We start from the raw sequence: 19772 nt of genomic DNA, 5'->3' as shown, positions 1-19772 counted from the left end.
CCTGGATCATTCTAGGTAGTGGAGCTTAGTAGCATTGTCCTGTAACAGGAGGATCTCTTTGCGATTCAGAAGTGCTGGCTCCAGAGTTTTGAGTTTTTCTTGTACACGGCTCAACTGTTTACAGTACACAGTTGCATTGATGCTCTGACCAGCTGGTAGCAGTTTCCGATGCATGATGCCGCGAGCAGTTTACCGAACACACAGGAGGACTTTCTTCCGGTGCAGTGCTGGTTTTGGCTGTTTTAGAACTAGTTCATGGGATGCTAACCAATGATGACGGCGCCGTGAAACTTCATAGTGGACCCACTTCTCATCATATTTCAACACCCTGTCCAGAAATGGTCCTTTCCTCAGACGAGACAGCAAAGAGACACAGATGTCTGCTCGCGTTGCCTTCTGGTCCGGAGTCAAATCATATGGGACCCATCGGCCCAACTTGTAGTCTCCCCAAGTTAATAGAGATGCTGCCGAGTGGCTTCTCCACTCACACTGAATTGTATTCTTAGTTCCTCACATATCTGGCCACTGTTCGGCTCAATTGCTGCCTGAATATCTTCATTTTGTACATGTGTTGGTTTCTGGCACGTGGTGCGTCTTCGAATGTTTCGTCATCGTCCTTATACTTGTTAAGTCACAGATGGGTCCCATATGATTTGACTCCGGGCCAGGAGGCAACGCGAGTAGACATCTGTGTCTTTTTGCTGTCTCTTCTTAGGAAGGAGTCATTTGTGGACAGGGTGTTGAAATGTGATGAGAAGTGGGTCATGTACGAAGCTCCACGGCGCCGTCATCATTGGTTAGCATCCCAAGAACCGGTTCCAAAACAGCCAAAATCACCACTGCACCAGAAGAAAGTCCTCCCGTGTGTTTGGTGGATTGCTCGCGGCATCGTGCCCCGGGAACTTCTATCAGCTCGTCAGAGCATCAATATAACTGTGTACCGTCTGCAGTTGATCCGTGTTCAAGGAAAGATGAAAACTCTGGAGCAGCACTTCTGAATCGCAAAGGGGTCTTCCTGTTACAGGACAACGCTAAGCCCCATGTGGGTAGGATGACCCGGGACACCATCTACGCCTTAGATATGAAACAATATTGCATCCGCAATACTTCCCAGATATTGCGCGGTCCGATTGTCATCTGTTCCATTCCTTGGACAATCACTTTAGAGTACGTCAGTCAAATCCCTAGTAGAGGTGTAAAATGCACTTGATACCTTCTTCGCTTCAAGGTCCACCAACTTCTACCGCGGTGGAATCCATGGCGTTCCAGAACATTGGCAGAAGGTCGTCGATACTGATGAGGATTATTTTTGATCTTCCAGGTACATCTTATATGACATATTGATGTTCGAAGGTAGTGAGTGAAAAAGCGACAGAACTTTCTTCGTTATCTTTATGGCATATGATAGCGTACTGCGTCGGCAATACGCATATCGTTATTTCATTTAACGTTGACCTTAAGTTAATATTTTTTTTAAAGGCACTCAAAAAAATGTTGAAGGAATTTAACACAAGTCCACATATTTTCGTGAATAACAAATACAATTTTGATGAAATAATTTAAAACTATTTGATGGAGTAACATAAAGGAGCCAGTTTAATAAAAAACAGAAATTAAGTATTTTGAAGCATAAACTTTTAATGAAACAAAAATGCGGTTCGTCTTAAAGGTTATTTATCCATTACCTTGCAGAACTAAACATAGTAGAGTGCTTGGTGACAAATTTTTTGTTTGAATGTATAGCTCTTAGTAACTTGCTCTTTAGCAATTTCATGTGATGGAATATATTGTTTAGTAGCTATATATGTATTCTTTATTTCTGTTTCTTTCTTTTTTTAGTTTTCTTCGTGTGGCGGCATCATTACTATTACTTCTTCTATTCAGTTCGTGGGCTGTCACGTGTTACATTGTTTACGCCTACAATTTAAGTGCCAGGTATTGTATGTCAATATGTGACCTATCTCATAAAAATAATATTTTAAAATTATATTTTCTCTCAATGAAGTATATAATATTTCTTTCTAACACGATTTTTAAAAATTATGATTCTCAAGTTTTTCTTCGTATCTTCTATGAGTCTATATGCAGTTGTTTGTACATGATTTCCTTGTGTATATGTATTTCTATTACTAAAAAAAAAATACAAGAATAAATCATAAGTCTTGCAATATTTCCACGACCCAAATAGCAGACGGGTGTATGGTCATGATCGACCGTAAGTACAACTTCAAGCTGACCCAAGAGATGATATATAGCAAGCGGACTATATAAAATGGAGGCCGCTACTCTGTTAGTTTCTTGAATCAGTTTTTTAGAGGAATAACGATGAATGCTCAACAACGTCTAATACGTGAACTGTTGCTGTTTGAGTTTGAACTTGGGCATAACTCTGCGACAGAAACCCAAAACATTTGCCATGCGAATCGGGAATGTGCAGTGAACCGTAACACAGCAACTTGTTGGTTCTAGGAATTTCGTGCAGCTCCAGGGAGACAGATTATGAGATCATACGATATACCAATCAGGAAAATCCGTTCACCAGCACACGACGATTGCCGAGCTAACTTAGAATGTCCCAATCCACTGTAGGGGATTACTCTCTCGAACTCGGGAAAACCATCAGGAATTGCAACATGAGTTGACTAGTTGACTGCAGCTCAGTCGGGAATATATGCCGACAACTGCACCAAAATCCATATGATGTACATTTCCTGAAACGGATTGTCTTATAAACGAAACGTATGTGTTTCCGTGACATCCGAAGTGCGAATACAGTGATTGAGTAAGAGTAAATTTCCAGAACCCGTCGTCAAGCATGGCCATTTCGAGCATAAGAGTCATGTTATATGTGTGTTTTGGAGCTACGAAGGGGTAATTTACTCAGACATCGTTCCTAACTGTCATACCGTTAATGCAGATCTTTATTCCAAACAACTGAAGCGTATGTATGTTGCACTAAACAAAAAAAAAAAAAAAAAAAACCCTGCATTGCTGAATCGAAAGCGCTGCATGCTGCAATAGGATAACGTAAAACACAAACGGCTTGAATAACACAACAAAAAATGCAGAGATTTGATGGCATCAAACTGATATTGCCCCTTCGGTTTACTACCTGTTTTGGTTCATGGTACATTTTCTGAAATCACGCTGCTTCACCAACTTGAAGAAGGTGTAAATTTCAGTAACTGATTTCCTCTAAAAACAAGATGTGGTATCGACATGGAGTCCCGGAATTGGCAGGAAAGTGGGTGTAGACAATCCAATACGTAGGCTAGATTTTGAATGTTACCATCCCTCTATTGTACTGTAATAAATACAGATAAGTTGTGTACAAGAATATTACAAGACTTAAGACTAACCCTTGCACTATATAGTTATTAGTTTGCTTATCTTGTAAAATATCCAGGAAAAATTTCAATATTTTTAATGTATATACTGTGCTTCATTATATAAACATTTTAAAGTTATAACATGGTGCTTGGTATTTATGGAGATACTTTAATCATTACTAAGATATTAAAATTAATACGTGAAGTTATTTCTTTTACTAGTAAGTTTCCTTATAGGGTAAAAACTTCGTCCTTAATCGAGTTTTTCTTTGGTAAATTTTTAGTATACAGATTGCAATTACAACACAACTGTCTTATCACTTAATTTTTTATTCCTCGTATGTATGATTAACATGTTTGTCCCATGTATTTTGTTCTAAATTGCAATTATAGACTTCTTTTTATGTAAAACTTTGAGTAAGTCCAAATCCCAACATTGAAAGCCCAGTAAGTGGGAAGCCAAAGTTCTATACACCATAGTACTTAATAAGCACATTAGGCTTATCAAAGTATACCACCATCCATGCCAAATTTAGTTCAGATCGAATGAGTTTAATCGATTGCATGCAATTAAAATATTCTTTGTGATTGATTATTTAGTTTCGTTTGAGAAAAATCAAATAAAGAACGAAATAGCAAAAAATAAACGTATCTAAAAAAGAAAAACAAAGAGCAATATTTTTGAAAAAATATTAACAAAAAGATTTGTTTAAATATAAAGTTTTTTGTCAAATATTTTTCAAGTAAAATCAATCAATGTATCACATTTTAGATAAGTATTAATCAAAAGATAAGTTCGTATATCACGTTTTAGCAAAAAAGATAAGTTTGGATATCACATTTTAGCCAAAAGATAAGTATCGTATATCACGTTTTAGCGAAAAGATAGGTTCGGATGTCACGTTTAAGCCAAATATTAATCAAATAAAATAAACTAAAGGATCACATCTTGTACACATTAACTAAAAGATCAGTTTAAGTCAAGTGTAATTCATATAAAATCAAAGTATTGCATTTCAGACAAATATTAACCAAAATATAAGTTTAAACATTAAGTATAAGTATTAATCAAAAGACCAGTTTAAATATTAAGTTTTATTCAAATATTAACCATATAAAATCAAAGTATTACATTTTTGACAAACATTAACCAAAATACCAGTTTAAATATTAAGTTGTAGTTAAAACGTTATTAATGATATAAAATTAAAGTGTTACATTTTAGACAAACATTAACCAAAATACCAGTTTAAATATTAAGTTTTAGTCAAATATTAATCATATAAAATCAAAGAATTACATTTCTACAAACATTAATCAAAAGACCAGTTTAAATATTAAGTTTTGAACAAATATTAATCATATAAAATTAAAGTATTATATTTTAGACAAATATTAACCCAACGACCAGTTTAAATATTAAGTTTTAGTCAAATGTTAATCATATGAAATTAAAGTATCACATTTTAGACAAACATTAACCAAAATACCAGTTTAAATATTAAGTTTTAGTCAAATATTAATCATATAAAATCAAAGAATTACATTTCTACAAACATTAATCAAAAGACCAGTTTAAATATTAAGTTTTAGTCAAATATTAATCAAATAAAATTAAAGAATTACATTTTAGACAAACATTAACCAACAGATCAGTTTAACTAAGTATCATGCTTTAGTTAAACTTCAATAAAAAGAAAATTAATCAAAGTATCACATATTAAGCAAAGAAATAAATATTTTCTTTAATGTCAAACCACTGAAATTTAGTAATAAAGCACTTTTTTTAAAGGTGAAGTTTGTAATATTTACTTGAAAATCAACTTTGTATATTGCGTTGATTTCTAACAATTTAAACCTTGTTATGATATAGCATTTTAAAAGGTTTTATTGATACTATTTTTTAATATATTACTTAAAAGATAGAATACTTTGTTTACTTTAATGAAATAGTCTATGTAATAATTTAATATAAGTTTGTTTGATTTTTGTTGCGATAAATAGACAAGATGACCAAATAGGGAATTACGATTTGCTGTTTGTGAAGCCATGGACAAGAATAGGTCCTTACCTTATTGGTTTAGTAGTCGGATGGATATTATTCAAGACAAAAGGAAAGTTGAAAATTAACAAAGTAAGTATCTATAATGCTACGATTTTTTTAATTGAAAGGGTTTAACTCTCATCCATATGTAGAATATGTATAAAATAAATCTAGCAATTGTGAGGGAAGTCACATTGGTAAAAATTATCATTTTATCGCCACAGCCTAAGGAGAGAAATAAGTACTTAAAATACGTATTTACTTTAAGTACTTTAAAATGTGCAGTTATTCCTTTACCTTGTACCAATTAAACATTATTTTTACCGATTGTGACTTCCCTCAAGATCCACCTCTGTAATCAATAATCATTTCCTCGTGAATTTGATTATTGAAACTAAGAAACAACCGTCTAGTCCTTCCAACATAATCAGTACATTTGTTGGCGTGTTCAATTTCGACTTTTAGTAGTTCGTTTCTGAAGGAAAATTCAAATAAATATACGACATTTCGTTGAAAATTAAGGATTTTATTTTTATAATTAAATTATTTAACCTTTGATTTTGTATTCTTCTTGGTTAATGGACTAAGCTCATTAATCAGTTACGCTTGATTGAGCTACTCGTATATGAACTCGAGGCGTCCTTTGGAGCTGCAAGGGGGGGAATCAATTGTCTCCCTTAAGTCTGAGATGTAAAACACATACGAGGGTAATTCAGAAAATAAAGCCTCCAAGGTGATACCTTTATGTGTGTTTGACAGATAGCACCGATACAGGTATCAGTAGAAAGTTTGAAATGTCAGCTATAAATGGTGGCATCAATTTTCAACATAGTCCCTATTACAGGCAACACAACAAGGTTTTTCATGCCGTCGGCGAAGAATTGTGATGGCAACGGGCGACGCCTTTGCCGAAGTGCTGCTTCGACCTCCTCATCAAAACTGTAGCGTTGACCCTTGTTACGTGCGGACCCTTGTTACTGACAAGGACTAACGATAAATTAAATTCTATTCATAATAAAAAAAAGGGTAATTACATGTTATAAAATTTGTTATAAAAAGTTGTGCCAACTTTTTATCGCTGAGTGGGCGATGTGTGTTACGTGCGGAAAGTTTATCCACACTTAAAAAAAAAAAAAAGTCTTGGAGTGTATTGCCTGACGAGTATGCAACCCGAAATAAAGATGTAATTTTTTTAGCGCCTCTGGCGGAAAGTGGCGAATTACGTACCTACGACGGTGCTTGAAGAGGATGGCTTAGCCATTCGATTGCTACTGTGCAAGTGGGCACTATCTGTTCTACTATATTCAACTGTGTATAAGGTTATTATATATATATATTACGGGTTTTCAGAATTAGTGAATTTTACCGTTTATTCCTAAAAAAGAAATCTATATTCGGATATTTCTAAAGTATTGGTATCTAATTTCTGAATAGTGTTATTTCGGTTTGGTGATATTGTGTGGATGAAAAGTTCTGTACTGTGACACCCACTTACTTAAATTGAGAGTGAATGGAATAAGATATCACTTTTGTAAATGAGTGAGTTGTTATACTAATTTGTTATATTCTCTGATTTAAGGTATTACATTAATTAGGACTAAATATATTTTATATCTATTTGAATTATAGAACGGTGTGTTATTAAAACAATTTTGAATATTTTTTTTTTTTTTAGAAAATTAATGATATGGAATTGTGGTAGGGTAGATGCTGCTACTCTATTAGACTCCTTAAATATACTTACAGTAAAAACAGTTTCATCCAGTATAAAAATATATATATCAGGATATAAATTTACATATGTAGAAACTACTATTCTTGTTCAAATCCATTGAAAGTAGAGATTGCTTGATTGAATTATTGTTATAAAGTTTTCAATTCACATATATATAACCTTTTATTTCAATATCCTAATGGCATCTTTCTGATTATTTATATCATGGTTTTTTTTTTTTTTTTTTTTTTTTTTTGCTAAGTTGAAATACGCAGAAATCCTATAGATGGGAATTATTATAGAACATATAGTTAACATTTGCACTAGGAGGATCTCGCCTAATTTCCCTCATTTAACAATAATTATTGTAGGGCATGTTTCCCTTTATAGATATTTGTCCTGGTCATTAACGGCCGGTGGCCCACGACGGAGCCATACCTAAGGCACGTTACACCCTTAAGAGGATCCTTAAGTTTGGAGAAGAGCCAAAAATTGCCGGACGCAAGATCCGGACCATAGGCAGGTTGAGGCAGAATGTCAACAAACACTTTCCAGCAGATGGGACAACTTTGATTTTTTTTTCTTTGGCGGAGGAGAAGATGTGTGGTGGTACCCCATCAACTGACGTTTCGTTTCCGGGTCGTAATGAGGTATCCACGACTCTTCGCAGGGGCACAACCTTCCGCAATCGGATATTCAATGACAACCCGCTGTTCCAACCGGTCGTCACCACTGGATGCCATGAATGGCTCCATTACTGTGGAACGAGAAGAGATAGGAAGGTGAAACAAGTGACACTCTATAGCTTAAACATCAGTGAATTAATGATAAACATTTCAGAATTTTTGCAGTACTATTGACCAAGTTCTGCAGTACTATTGAGTAAATTATAATTTGCAGTTGATTCTTACTACCGGTTTTGTTATATAAAAAAATGTTATAAACAATATTCTACAAGAATAGAACAGTAATGTAATTTTTCATTCAAAGTAAAGAAATGTGATTCAAGGCCCAAATAGCCTAGAGTAGGATTACCACGATCTCCGCAGCAAACTAGGTGCAGTGGATTAAGAATCCCCAATGCTCCGAAGCAAGCAGAAAAGGGGTTTGAAAGTCACAGAACTCCGAAGCAAGTGACTGAAGTTAGGAATCCCGACAGAGCTCCGAAGCAAGCTAAACGGGAGAAAAGGAAAAGCCTAGAATTCAGAAGCAAACTAGAGGCTTTGAATTGGGCATCTCCTAGAGCTCTGGGCAAGCTAAAGGAGGCAGACTGGTAGCTGTCCATGGAATTTTTCGATTATATATGCACTCCAGGTGAACGGTGGTGCTGCTGTTTCCTCGCTGTCATGTGACTGGTGGTGTCGCCGTTGTCTCCGTCGTCTGTAGCTGTAATACTTTGTACTAAGGTGCACGCTATTGTTGTTTATAAATAGAAACACGTATAAAATATTTGTAAACACTAAAACCATGTCCGGTGTTTGTAAACCCAAGCACGTGGTACATTACAGTATTATTATAGCGTTTCCACTTTCCTCCTTTACTTTACGGTACTGCTGCTTTTCAACTGAACAACACAGAGTAGCTACCACTCGCCACAGTTCTTCACCTCGCGAGTTCCCTTATCATCTACTGAAATTTTGTAATGCTGAGACACAACCATCCTAAGTAAGAAGTATTGCCACTACATTTTTTTTATCCTATCTATGTATAATATTAATTCTTACAATAACATGCATTTCTACTTTGATTATTAATTTCAGTTTGTTGCTGTATGTGGATGGCTGGCAACACTTCTTATGTGCTTCAGTCTTGTTTTTGGTCCAAATAATATGCCTTCAGGACTAAATCGAATAACTTCAATTCTGTTCGTTGGATTTAGCAGATCTGTTTGGTGTTTCGGAGTATCGTGGGCGATCATAAGTTGCTGTGCAGGATATGGAGGTAACTACAACTAGACATATATATATATATATATATATATATATATATATATATATATATATATATATATATATATATATATATATATATATATATATATATATATATATATATATATATATATATATATATATATATATATATATATATGTATATATGATCAGTAAACATGAATGGTAATGTTAATATTTTTCTATTTACAATTGTGAATAACAACTAGAATAAACTGACAAGGACTGCAATTGTTTGTTTTCACCCGTACCTACATGTCTCACATTAGAACCATTTAGGAGAGGATTATATATTATCATAGCTTTGTTAAATACGCTTATGTTCAGTTATTATAAATATAATTAGCTGGTTATTCTTTAAGATGTTGCGTTGTGCTATAGCGAGTTACTGTTTCAGTATCATTGATCACTATCCATGTGATATGGAAGTTTGTGTTTGTTTATTTCGAGCCTCCAAAGGCAGAAGAACATTAAAAAATATAGAACATTAATAAGATACATTTGATAAAATTTAGATGGCAAAAAAAGAATTAGAAGAAACAGAAGAACTTTATCAACTCTTCCTCTTATAAAAATAAACGTTAGCAACACAAATAATGAATTTTCAACAGACAAATTGTGACGTTGTTGCCCTATCAACTTTCAACACACAAGTTTTATTCTTTTATAATGTGCAACTCGTATTTCAGGTAGTGTTCGTAGCTTGAGAGAATTTTCCCTAATCTAGGGAAATTTCGTAGGTAAATTTAGCAAAAAAGGGAATTTTTCGATAAAACTTGAAAATCCTGGAAAATTCTGTCAATATAAATGCTTAGACTTTTCTTTGTTCTTCAGAAATAAACCAATACAATAGCATTAGTTTTTGTGTATGTGTGTTCAAAGTAGAATAATTTGCATACATTATTGGCTGAGTGTATTTGTATGTTTTTTTTGTAAAAATAAAATAAAAATAAAAGTTGGAAATTGAAGCAGAAAGCAAATGAATAAAACAAATGTAGTTGGCACTTCCTTTAATATAACTAAACTAATCTTACAACGTAACTTTTGTCATAGAAATTGGACACTCAACAAACTAGGGAATATTTGATATAAAACAGGGAAAATTTTGAGTCAGTTGAAGGAAATTTTCTTGCGGAAAGCTACCAACACTGATTTCAGGAAGTGTGATACTTAAGGTATCCACAGTTACGATACTGAGACATTTGCGGTACTTGCGTTATCGGCATTTTTTATAGTACTGGGTCATTTTGCGGTACTGTTCCAAATAACTTCTGATTTGCCAAACAGAGGGAAGATACTTTCGGGCGTCCAGTTCAGGAGAAGTATATAGTCTCAACTATGATATTACATGTAAGTAATAATGAATACCGTATTCATTTTCAATATCCACACCTTGTTTTTAACCTTTTGTTTATCTTCTTACTGTTTAGGTATCTGAAAAAAAAAAAAAAACTATAAGCATCCCTCACACAGTTCTGAACAACATGACCAAATACCTCTCTCTTCATCGCATTCATTATTTTCAACCATGACACAGGTTGTACTATGTAACGCCCCCTTCCGCCTAACTTCGCCTAATCGAAACCAAATCGAGAGTTTGTTAGAAAAATTAAAAATAAAAAAAAAAACTGTCAACCTGGGCTCAGATAACAAAGCCTGGCAGAGAGTGCTTGGGAGAGCGGGGTCGAGCCGTATCGCGAAAACTACTTCGAAAGTACAGGCAGAAATCACAGATCCAATATTTCTCTTTCCAAGGCAAAGGCAAACACATCAAACATAAACAGAATAAACACCAACACAATGTTTTAGTTTGAAATATAACAATTTTATTGACAAACGAGGGAGGTGTATATGTGCTAAATCGTTAGGATAGTACATATATACTAAGTTCAAACGTGAAGTAAATAACTATCGGAACAACTATTTTCCCCGTCAGTAAATCTGACTAATTTTCCAAACAATCAACTTTAACTTTAGTTTCAGTAGCAAATATTCTTCAAATTTCAAATTATAAATATATTGTTGAAAGAAGCAATAGTTAGCAGTTAATAATCTTACTAAATCTTGAATTTTAGAAAGTATTAAATCTCTTGTTCATTTCTATGAAACTCAACTACTCAAATCGAATCACATTCATGAATTTTTAAATATTGAAAAGTTTACTAAATCAGTTTTCTGACAATATTTTAAACAATCTCCGATCGATATTAATTCAAAAATTGATAAACTAAATTGTTCTTGTTCAAAATAGCTAATTTTAACCCTGTTGACAACTTTTGAGAAAAAATCGAGAAAATATTCTTATTTTGAGAAAAATGGTTAATTTCGTATCCGTTTAAATATATAGCCAAATAGCTGCAAATAAAATACATAAATTAATTAATGGAAATATTGGATCCGGAAATGGTTCAAGTATCAATCCGATGTTTCCGACAAAATTTAGAAAATGAGAATCGCCACTTAAATCAGGGAGGAATCTTCTTACTAGTGAAATGCAAAGGTCCGCGAGTTTAATCCCTTTTGGAGACAAAACTACACACAACCGCACCAAATCCACACTGTTAACGAAACACAACTACTTTAAAATAGAAATCAAAGTAGCAACTCACCTATTATCAGATTACTTAAAGCTTTACCTACAGACTTCCTTCCTTTCGTTGGAAACTTGGCCTCTTTGACTGAATGAAGAACTAACAACGATAGCAATTCTTTGCTCAGTGCCAGATAGCTTGCTCTTAAACCTTTCGTGATTCAAACCAATTCAAACAATAAATTACGTAATTACAGTTTCACCATTGGACAATTCTTTCGAATTACTGGTAGAAACGAGGTCCAAACCAGCAATCGTTCTAGACTAACATAAGATTTGCCCAACACTATAAGTTTTCTCTCCTTTATAATATTTCTTTAAAAAAAAGAAAAAAGAAAATTGAATCTTCATCCTCGTATGTTTGACTTCCAAAAATATCACCATTCAAACAGTGTGACTCTGTTGTGAGTTGATGGATGACACTTGGGTAACTAATTATCTTACCAGTGATCCATTTCAAACAGTTCGCCACCCATTACTTTATTAATGTTCTTAATGTCGCTGGAATACGACATAGGATTTATTAATATTTCCAATGTGGTCTACTATTTGAGTAAATAATCTTGAATATGCGTGGAAGCCACCTTCATGCTTTAGGCACATATTCTACGCTGCGAACGACAAATGTTCACCTAATTAAGGGAGAGTTTTGAACATTACCGCAAATGAACCAGGAAAACAAGTTTTATCGTTGTATCGCAAATGTCCAGTACAACAAACATGTACTGGGCATTTGATTGACCATGATTGACATATATTTAAAGAAAGTCTAAATTTCACATCTCTCTCCGATAAAATTCGCATTACCATTATGCATCACACAATTCTTTTCTTTTTTTTAAAATTACTAATGGTGATTTACACATTACCAATCTGGATTACATTTATAGAATAATTCTTAAATATACTTAATTCAACCTCAAAACTACAATATATTATATTTACAATATCAAAAATTACATGAATCAGCCACTTTCACTTATATTAAATTTTATGGAAAATACTTTAATTTTAATATTATCTTCTTTCAATTCCTAGGCTTCTTTAACACAGTTCTGACGTGGAAGTATCTTTATCCACTTAGCAGATTGACTTACGCCAACTACCTCTTCCATCCACTGATTATCAGGATGATGGCTAGTCAACGAGATGGACCAATTCACATGTCCATGGGAATGCTTGTAAGTATAGTAAACTACATTTTACGTTACATTGAACTATTTTAACGTGTCTCGTTTAGATTCAACTCCAAATGATATTCTTCATTGGAATATTTTGTAAAGATGTTCATTCTTGATTTGGCGATGAATTAGGCTCGCTTACATGCATTGTTCTACCGATGACGAAGGCTAAACTTTTATACCGACCGAAAGAGAGGGTTTATCGAATCACAGAGGAGAGCTATAAACGATTAAAAGGTTTTGATCAATTAGAAAAGTACGGATGGTATGTATAAAGTTATTTGCTCTGAGAGAGGTTATTTATTATGTTTGCTTTACAAATGAGTATAATAACCCGATTTTAAAGTTATGTGAGGTTTTTGTGTAGGTTGGACAAATGATGTTGATAATCATTATCATATATATTATACCATTATTGGCAGGTCACTTGCTGCAACTGAGAAGCTTTTATTTTCCACGGTCTTCCGCTAATCTTTTCGTCTTCCCATACGATTTTTCTGTTTTGATATCTCACATCAATTTTAGACTCCTTCGCCTTTCCCCTCTCTTTCCTGCCACCATACCCTCTGAGAGATCTCTCATGGTATAGTTTCTTCTTAGTCAACGTCCCAACCAGTTTCTCTTTCTCTTCTTGGTAATGTATAAATTGTTCTTTCTTACCCCACCATTTTTAAGGTCCTCTCATTAGTTTTCCCCTCGACCCAGTTAATTCTCTCCATTCTTCTTCACACCCACATTTCGAAAGCTTCCAGTTGTTTTTAATCATTTTTGCGTAATGTCCATGTTTCTGGCCCATACAGCACAATACTCCACACGAAGCATTTTATGTGTCTTTTTCTCAACATTTTACTCAAAGTCCCACAAAATAGTATTTTCTTCCTCCTAAAAGCTTATTTTCCCATTCCTATTCTTGCTTTTATTTCACGTTGCATTTAATATCATTACTAATAATATTACCCAGGTATCGATAACTAGTCAGCTGTTCTATTTTCTTCCCTCCTACTTCTATATTTGACACCGATCACTTCTTTCCAATCACCATGGCTTTTGTCTTTCTAACATTTATTTTTATCCCATATTCTTCACAGCCGTTCCTAAAGTTTTCTAATATCTTATTGATTTTCTCTTCAGATTCTGCAACAAGCGCCATATCATCTGCAAATCGTATACATCTAATCATTCTATTTCCTACTGAATAGCCTTCTTCATTTTGTAGGTTCTTTTTAACTGTCTCTTCTAGATAGATATTAAATCATGTTGGTGAGAGACAGCATTCCTATCGAACTCCCCTTCCAATTGTACTCTCCTCTGTCATTTTCTCCTCTATTTTAACACTTATTTGTTGGTTCATGTACGTGAGTCTCAGATCTTTTCATTCCAACCCAACCTTCTTTAGAACTTCCAAACAATAATTCCCAATTCACGCGGTCAAAAGCCTTTTCTAGATCAATAAATACCGCGCACACCTGTTTCCCTTTTTCTATAAACCTTTCACCGATCACCCTTTAAAATCCAATTACATCTCTTGTGCCTTTCCATGTCCTGACCCAAACTATTCCTTCTCAAATTTTTCATTTATTCTTCCATAAACCTTTTGTTCAGAATTCGAAGCAACATTTTTGCTGCATGAGATACAAGAGAGTCCTGTAAACCTGATATCTCTCTGGGTTCGCTTTCTTTGCCATCGGTATTATGATGATCGTAGTCAGGAAATCTTTTGGCCTCTCTTCTGTTTGATATATTTTATTGCAGAGTCGGTACAATTCTTTCTTGTCCTTGTCTCCCATATTCTTAATTAATTCGATTTGTATATTATCTATCCTGGTTGCATTTTCATTCCTAATCTCGGATATAACTTTTTCAAACTCATCCCGAAGAATATTAAACCATTTATCATCCTCTCCTACTTCGTTCTCGACTTCAACATGTAGGCCACTAGTCTATTCCTAATTTTAAATAAGTCCTCAACATATTCTTTCCGTCTTTCTAAGTCTTCACTTCTCTCACTGCCTACCTTCTTATTCTTATTTTCTACTGCCATCGTAATATTCCCTTGTTTCCTCCGAATTTCCACAGATTTCACCTCCTTGTACATGTATAGTCTAATTATATTGAAAGAGAAATATACAAGATTGCAAAATATAAAATTTATATCTTTTTTTTTTTATTTTGCAGGGAGTCATAAGCCTGGGAAGTGTAGTGGCGTCATATTTACTGGCTATTGTTGTATGCCTTGTTTATGAAATGCCAGTACTCGGATTGTTGAAAATAATTTTTGACAAAAGAAAGCGTTAGAAAAAGAATAAAAAAGTGCTGTAAATAATCTATTTGCAATTAAGAAGACTAATTATACCTGTAAGTGTCTGCATAGAGATGATCGATGTGTGACATCGTATCAAGTCGCTAGGAACGCATGTATTTATCTCAGTCAACAACACAACCAGAGGAATACTCATGTGCAAAACTAGAAGTAATGATATTACATACCTACATACATAATAATAGATGGATAATATAATATATATACACAGCTGCAAGTTTTGATTATTATTTGAGATTGTGCTGTAGTAATGATTCGATTTTTTATTTTTTTACGTAATAGATTTATCTAAATAATTTTACATTATTACTTAAATATTCCTCACTTTACAAGTTTAACTAATACTATTGTTAAAGTAAAACTGAAGGTTAACCGCCGTAGAAACAAAAACCTGTGACATAATCCTGTTTTCTGTCAAACCAACATAATAGAAATACGGTATTATAATTCACTTTACTGAGAGATAATAGTAAAATACCTTCGTATTTTCACCAGTGATTTCCAACTAAGAGTTTTTGTGAGCGACGTACGTCTTCTATGCGTATGACGCATCCCATCCATATTAGAGGAGCTCATTAAATTATTTGCATCGCGTACGCATATTTGTGAACTAACATCTATTTTGGAATTCATATATATATGGCTATCTTTATCCTACAGTTTTCTCATCTTTTTAAGCACCATATTATTTTCCTTGGCGCTATATTTGTGCGTCTTTGTGTCCAAGTGATTAATTTATATGGTTTCTAAGCACATCGTCCCGGTGGGAATTATTGCCTCGGATAGAAATCAAATGGTTCGGAGTCCGTTTTAACGCAATAGAAAGCCTTCTTATTCTAGCCTCGGTGCTGAAAAAGAATGTTATAATTGAATCAGTAAATCAAAAGAAAAAAACATGCAGTCTGTGATTACCTTGAGATATATCGTAGAACTTTCATACCTGTACAAGGGACAAGCTAATGTTTATTTTAAAAGTAAACTTTACTTTTAATTTCTTTGGTTACTAGTCATAAACAGAAAAAAAGTTTGAGAGTAAAAATCTCCATTTCTCGATATTCCTCTTTTCCTCTTCCTTTAAATTAGTTGTTTAACAGTTCTCATTTGCTACAACTGTGCTTAAGTATTTAAATTTTTCACTTGTCTACATTTTTTTGCTGGTATTAATTATTGATGAAGTTTTTCTTTCACTTCGCCACTATAATTTTAAATTCTTATTGTACACTTTGTCTTACCTATATGAAATTTGTAAGATTCACGTACTTACACTAAATAAAATTTGCATGTACAATAAACTATTTTTTACAAGTCAAGGAACATTTAAGTAATAACGTAAAATAAATAAGAATATAGTACAAAGCATTAGAAAAATATTTCTTATTTCAATGTAAAGAAAAAATTAAGAAATGTACTCGCAGTACAATAAATTCATAGTTTTTTAAAAGATAGAGAAACAAATCTGAATATTGGGGGGAACTTTTTAAAAATTATAGTGACGTTACGAAACAAAATGTAGTATTCGTTGGAGAAAAAGATTCCAGTGAAAAAGTCGTTGAAGTTAATTATAATTATCATAAATTATTCCGTAGATATAGCAGTATTATTTATTGAAATGTCTCATCTTTAAATAATCTTGCAAATATTTTTCCATTTAAAGACTTCTTTGAAATGTCATATCCATTACTCTCATTAAGTTCGCTGTACTTTCTCCAAAAAAATCAATAGCAGAATCTTAATATGATCTCAAAGAATATCAAACTTAGACAATATATTTTTGTCAAGTTCTGAAAATTGTAAAAACAAGCTCACACTATTTAAATATTTTCAAAGATATTTCATAATGAAAAGTACTATTTTTATTAAGGGTTTCAAAATTATAATTAATAGAACAACTATATTCGTGACATTTTTATCTATTACTTTGAAACTTATTTGTACAAGTATGTACTATTTCCTTTCTTGCGTCTTATCCTTTCTTCGATTTTGATTTTCCTATACGTACCTAATTCTTATATTGATTCCATTATTATTTTTCATTGAACATTTTCATTTTCTTCTATTTTCTGTTATACTTCTTTAATTTTTTAATTAATTTTATTTCTTTTACTTTCCTTTCCTCTTGTCTTTGCTCGTCATATACTTATTTCATTTTCTACTATTATTTTGTGTCTTTCATTTCTTTTTTATCAATTATCTTTCAGTTTCCTTCTCTATTTCCTTATTTCTAATTGTGTAAATTTAATTTTTTTTAAATGTTCATCTTCTTTGAATCCACTTTGTCTGCTTTCATTTTAAAATTATTTTCTAATTTTTCATTTATTTTCTTTCCTTCCTAGTTATGTTTTATATTGTTTTCTGTTTTATATTTGTGAATAATTTAGTTCGTCTTTCGTTAGTCTAAAAAGCCCATTTTTGTTCAACTTATTTCCCTATGTTTTCATCTTTGTTTCTATATTTTTCTCCTTACTGTATACTGTCAATTTTTTTTTATTATCTTCTACCTTTGTTATCTTTAAATTGTTTCACCTTGCACGTGTATTTCTGTTTACTTTTTCGTTTTCTTTAATTTAATATTTGTTTAGTCGATAATTTTTATTTTCTTGTAATGAAATTTCGTTTCTGTTTTTTTTTTGTTTTAAATTAATTTTTTTATCTTTCTTAAACTATCTTACTCATTTTTTGTTTAATATACTTAGTTTTTGTTTTCCATTTTGTCTATTTCATTTTTATTAATCTTCTTATTTAACTTTCTTTTCATATTCATTATTTTCATAATTCTTATTTTTAAATATCTCATTTATAATTAGTTTTGTTAACTAGTTCTTTTATAATTTCTAATGCTTCCAATGTTCACACTCTCACTTTCTTCTTTATTAAAAGTTACTTCTTGTACTTTAAATTTGTTTGTTTCTTTCCTACTTTTATTCAACATTCTTTCTTCATTTCAATCTCACGTCTATTGTATTTGCTGTATCATAAGTACTCGTTTATGTTCTTTCATTTTCTTCTATACATTTCTGTTTCTAAACTCGTACTTTCTCTTTTCTCCGATAATTTTAATGATCGATTTCCTGTATTGTTTGTACTTATTTTATACGTTGGTGCATTTTAATTTTTCATTATTTTCATTTTCATCTGCCATTATGTTTGTTTTTCTTTCTTCAATTCTATTTAAATTTTATTTTCGTATTTTTCACTTCAACTATTTCTTTTTCATCCATTATAATTTCCTATTCTTGTACTTTTTTCTTTTCTTTAAATATAAATATATTTATTTACTTTTCGTTTCTCTGTAACTTCTAATCTCTAACTTTTCATAGCATTTTCTTTTTCTTTCTTTTTTTTGTTATTTTCTAATTTTGTAGTTTCCATTCCAAGTGTATTTCTCTATGTATTTTCACTCTTTTTGTAATTTTTATTTCTTAATCTCTTGTTTGCTATTACACTTTTCTAACTGAATTTTTTCCTGTTCTTTTCTGTATTTTCCTTTCTTTTTTGTAAAATTTTGTACATGTATATTTCTTGCTTTTCTTCGACTTTTTGTGTCTCTTAGTTTCTGATGTTGCTTAGTTTTATTTTCTTATTAGTGTAGTCTATAGTTAATACCTAATTATGTTTTCCATGATTCAAATTTGACAGTGCATACTTTTATTTCACACTTTACAAAATAGTATTTCTGTTTCCAGAAGATGGGAATGTAATTTTAAAACTTCTTTAAACTTTGTTCAATATAATAATTATTTAACACGTTAAAAGTGTGGCAAAAGTAAAGATAATGGGTGAATAGTCTTATGATAAAATATAATTACAATGTGTGGATTCATACAGTGACATCTGTTGTCTTTTAATTTCTGTAGGAAAAAATGAACATCCATGTTGAAAGTAATTTCTTCAAATTACATAATTATCTTATCTGTTGAATTTTATTTTCTGCCATGGATGGCAAACCAATTTCAAGGTATACTGTTTGTGTAATAATACCTCTCTTGATAAATTATTTCATTGCATATTGTATCTACATATGAAGTGCAAATAAATATTGTATATACACACACTTTCTTGTCTATCGTATCATTTACAAATTACGATACTTTTGCGTAGATACTGGTGCAGGAACTAGTTAAATCTGATTTTCATCTCAATTAAAAAATTATCAAGTTTCAGCTTTTCGGGAAACCGATCTATTAAAAATTTAATAAGTTTGCTTCCCGCACTGGAATTTTGTATTACACCTCATTCCCTATTATCAACGTTATTTAAAAATAATAATTTATACGAGTATAATCACATTTAAAAGAGTGAAAATTTGAGTTAGTCATTCTTACCATAAGATAGACGAGGAAGATATTACTGAGCTAAAGATATTTGTCTCATTTCTCAAAAATACATAATAATTAAAAAAATATTTCTCATTCAATGCCAAAATATTCCGTAACCAGCATTTGGAAGGACGAGTTCATTACGTCGACGGTAAATAAAGAAATACTGTGGAACGTCCCATTTCATGTGTCCGCAAACCTATTGAGGATATACGTATATGATCAAATTAAAATGAAAAGTATAGCTGTTGAAGGTCATTTTCAATTGGAAAATTTTTCTTCTCTCTTTTGAGTTTGAGATTTGTGTTTTGCGTAATTGTGCAACA

At 32.2% G+C, this 19772-nt stretch overlaps 1 protein-coding gene across 1 annotated transcript in view; it reads left to right on the top strand.

Moving 5' to 3' along the window:
- LOC145690159 (nose resistant to fluoxetine protein 6-like) overlaps positions 1 to 19175 on the top strand; it is a 120381-nt gene extending 101206 nt beyond the window's left edge. Inside the window, exons 10-14 of the mRNA XM_081764770.1 lie at positions 1840 to 1935; positions 5334 to 5463; positions 8848 to 9028; positions 12668 to 12810; positions 14986 to 19175. Coding sequence (XP_081620896.1) covers positions 1840 to 1935; positions 5334 to 5463; positions 8848 to 9028; positions 12668 to 12810; positions 14986 to 15105 — 670 coding nt within the window. The 3' untranslated portion in view covers positions 15106 to 19175. The remainder of the gene's footprint in view (positions 1 to 1839; positions 1936 to 5333; positions 5464 to 8847; positions 9029 to 12667; positions 12811 to 14985) is intronic.
- Positions 19176 to 19772: the final 597 nt, after the last annotated feature.

This window comes from Thermobia domestica, chromosome 7 (assembly GCF_964235325.1).
Source record: "Thermobia domestica chromosome 7, izTheDome1.hap1.1, whole genome shotgun sequence".
Lineage (NCBI taxonomy): Eukaryota > Metazoa > Arthropoda > Insecta > Zygentoma > Lepismatidae > Thermobia > Thermobia domestica.
Note: the sequence above shows the minus strand (reverse complement) of the source record. Positions and strands in the feature narration are given on the sequence as shown.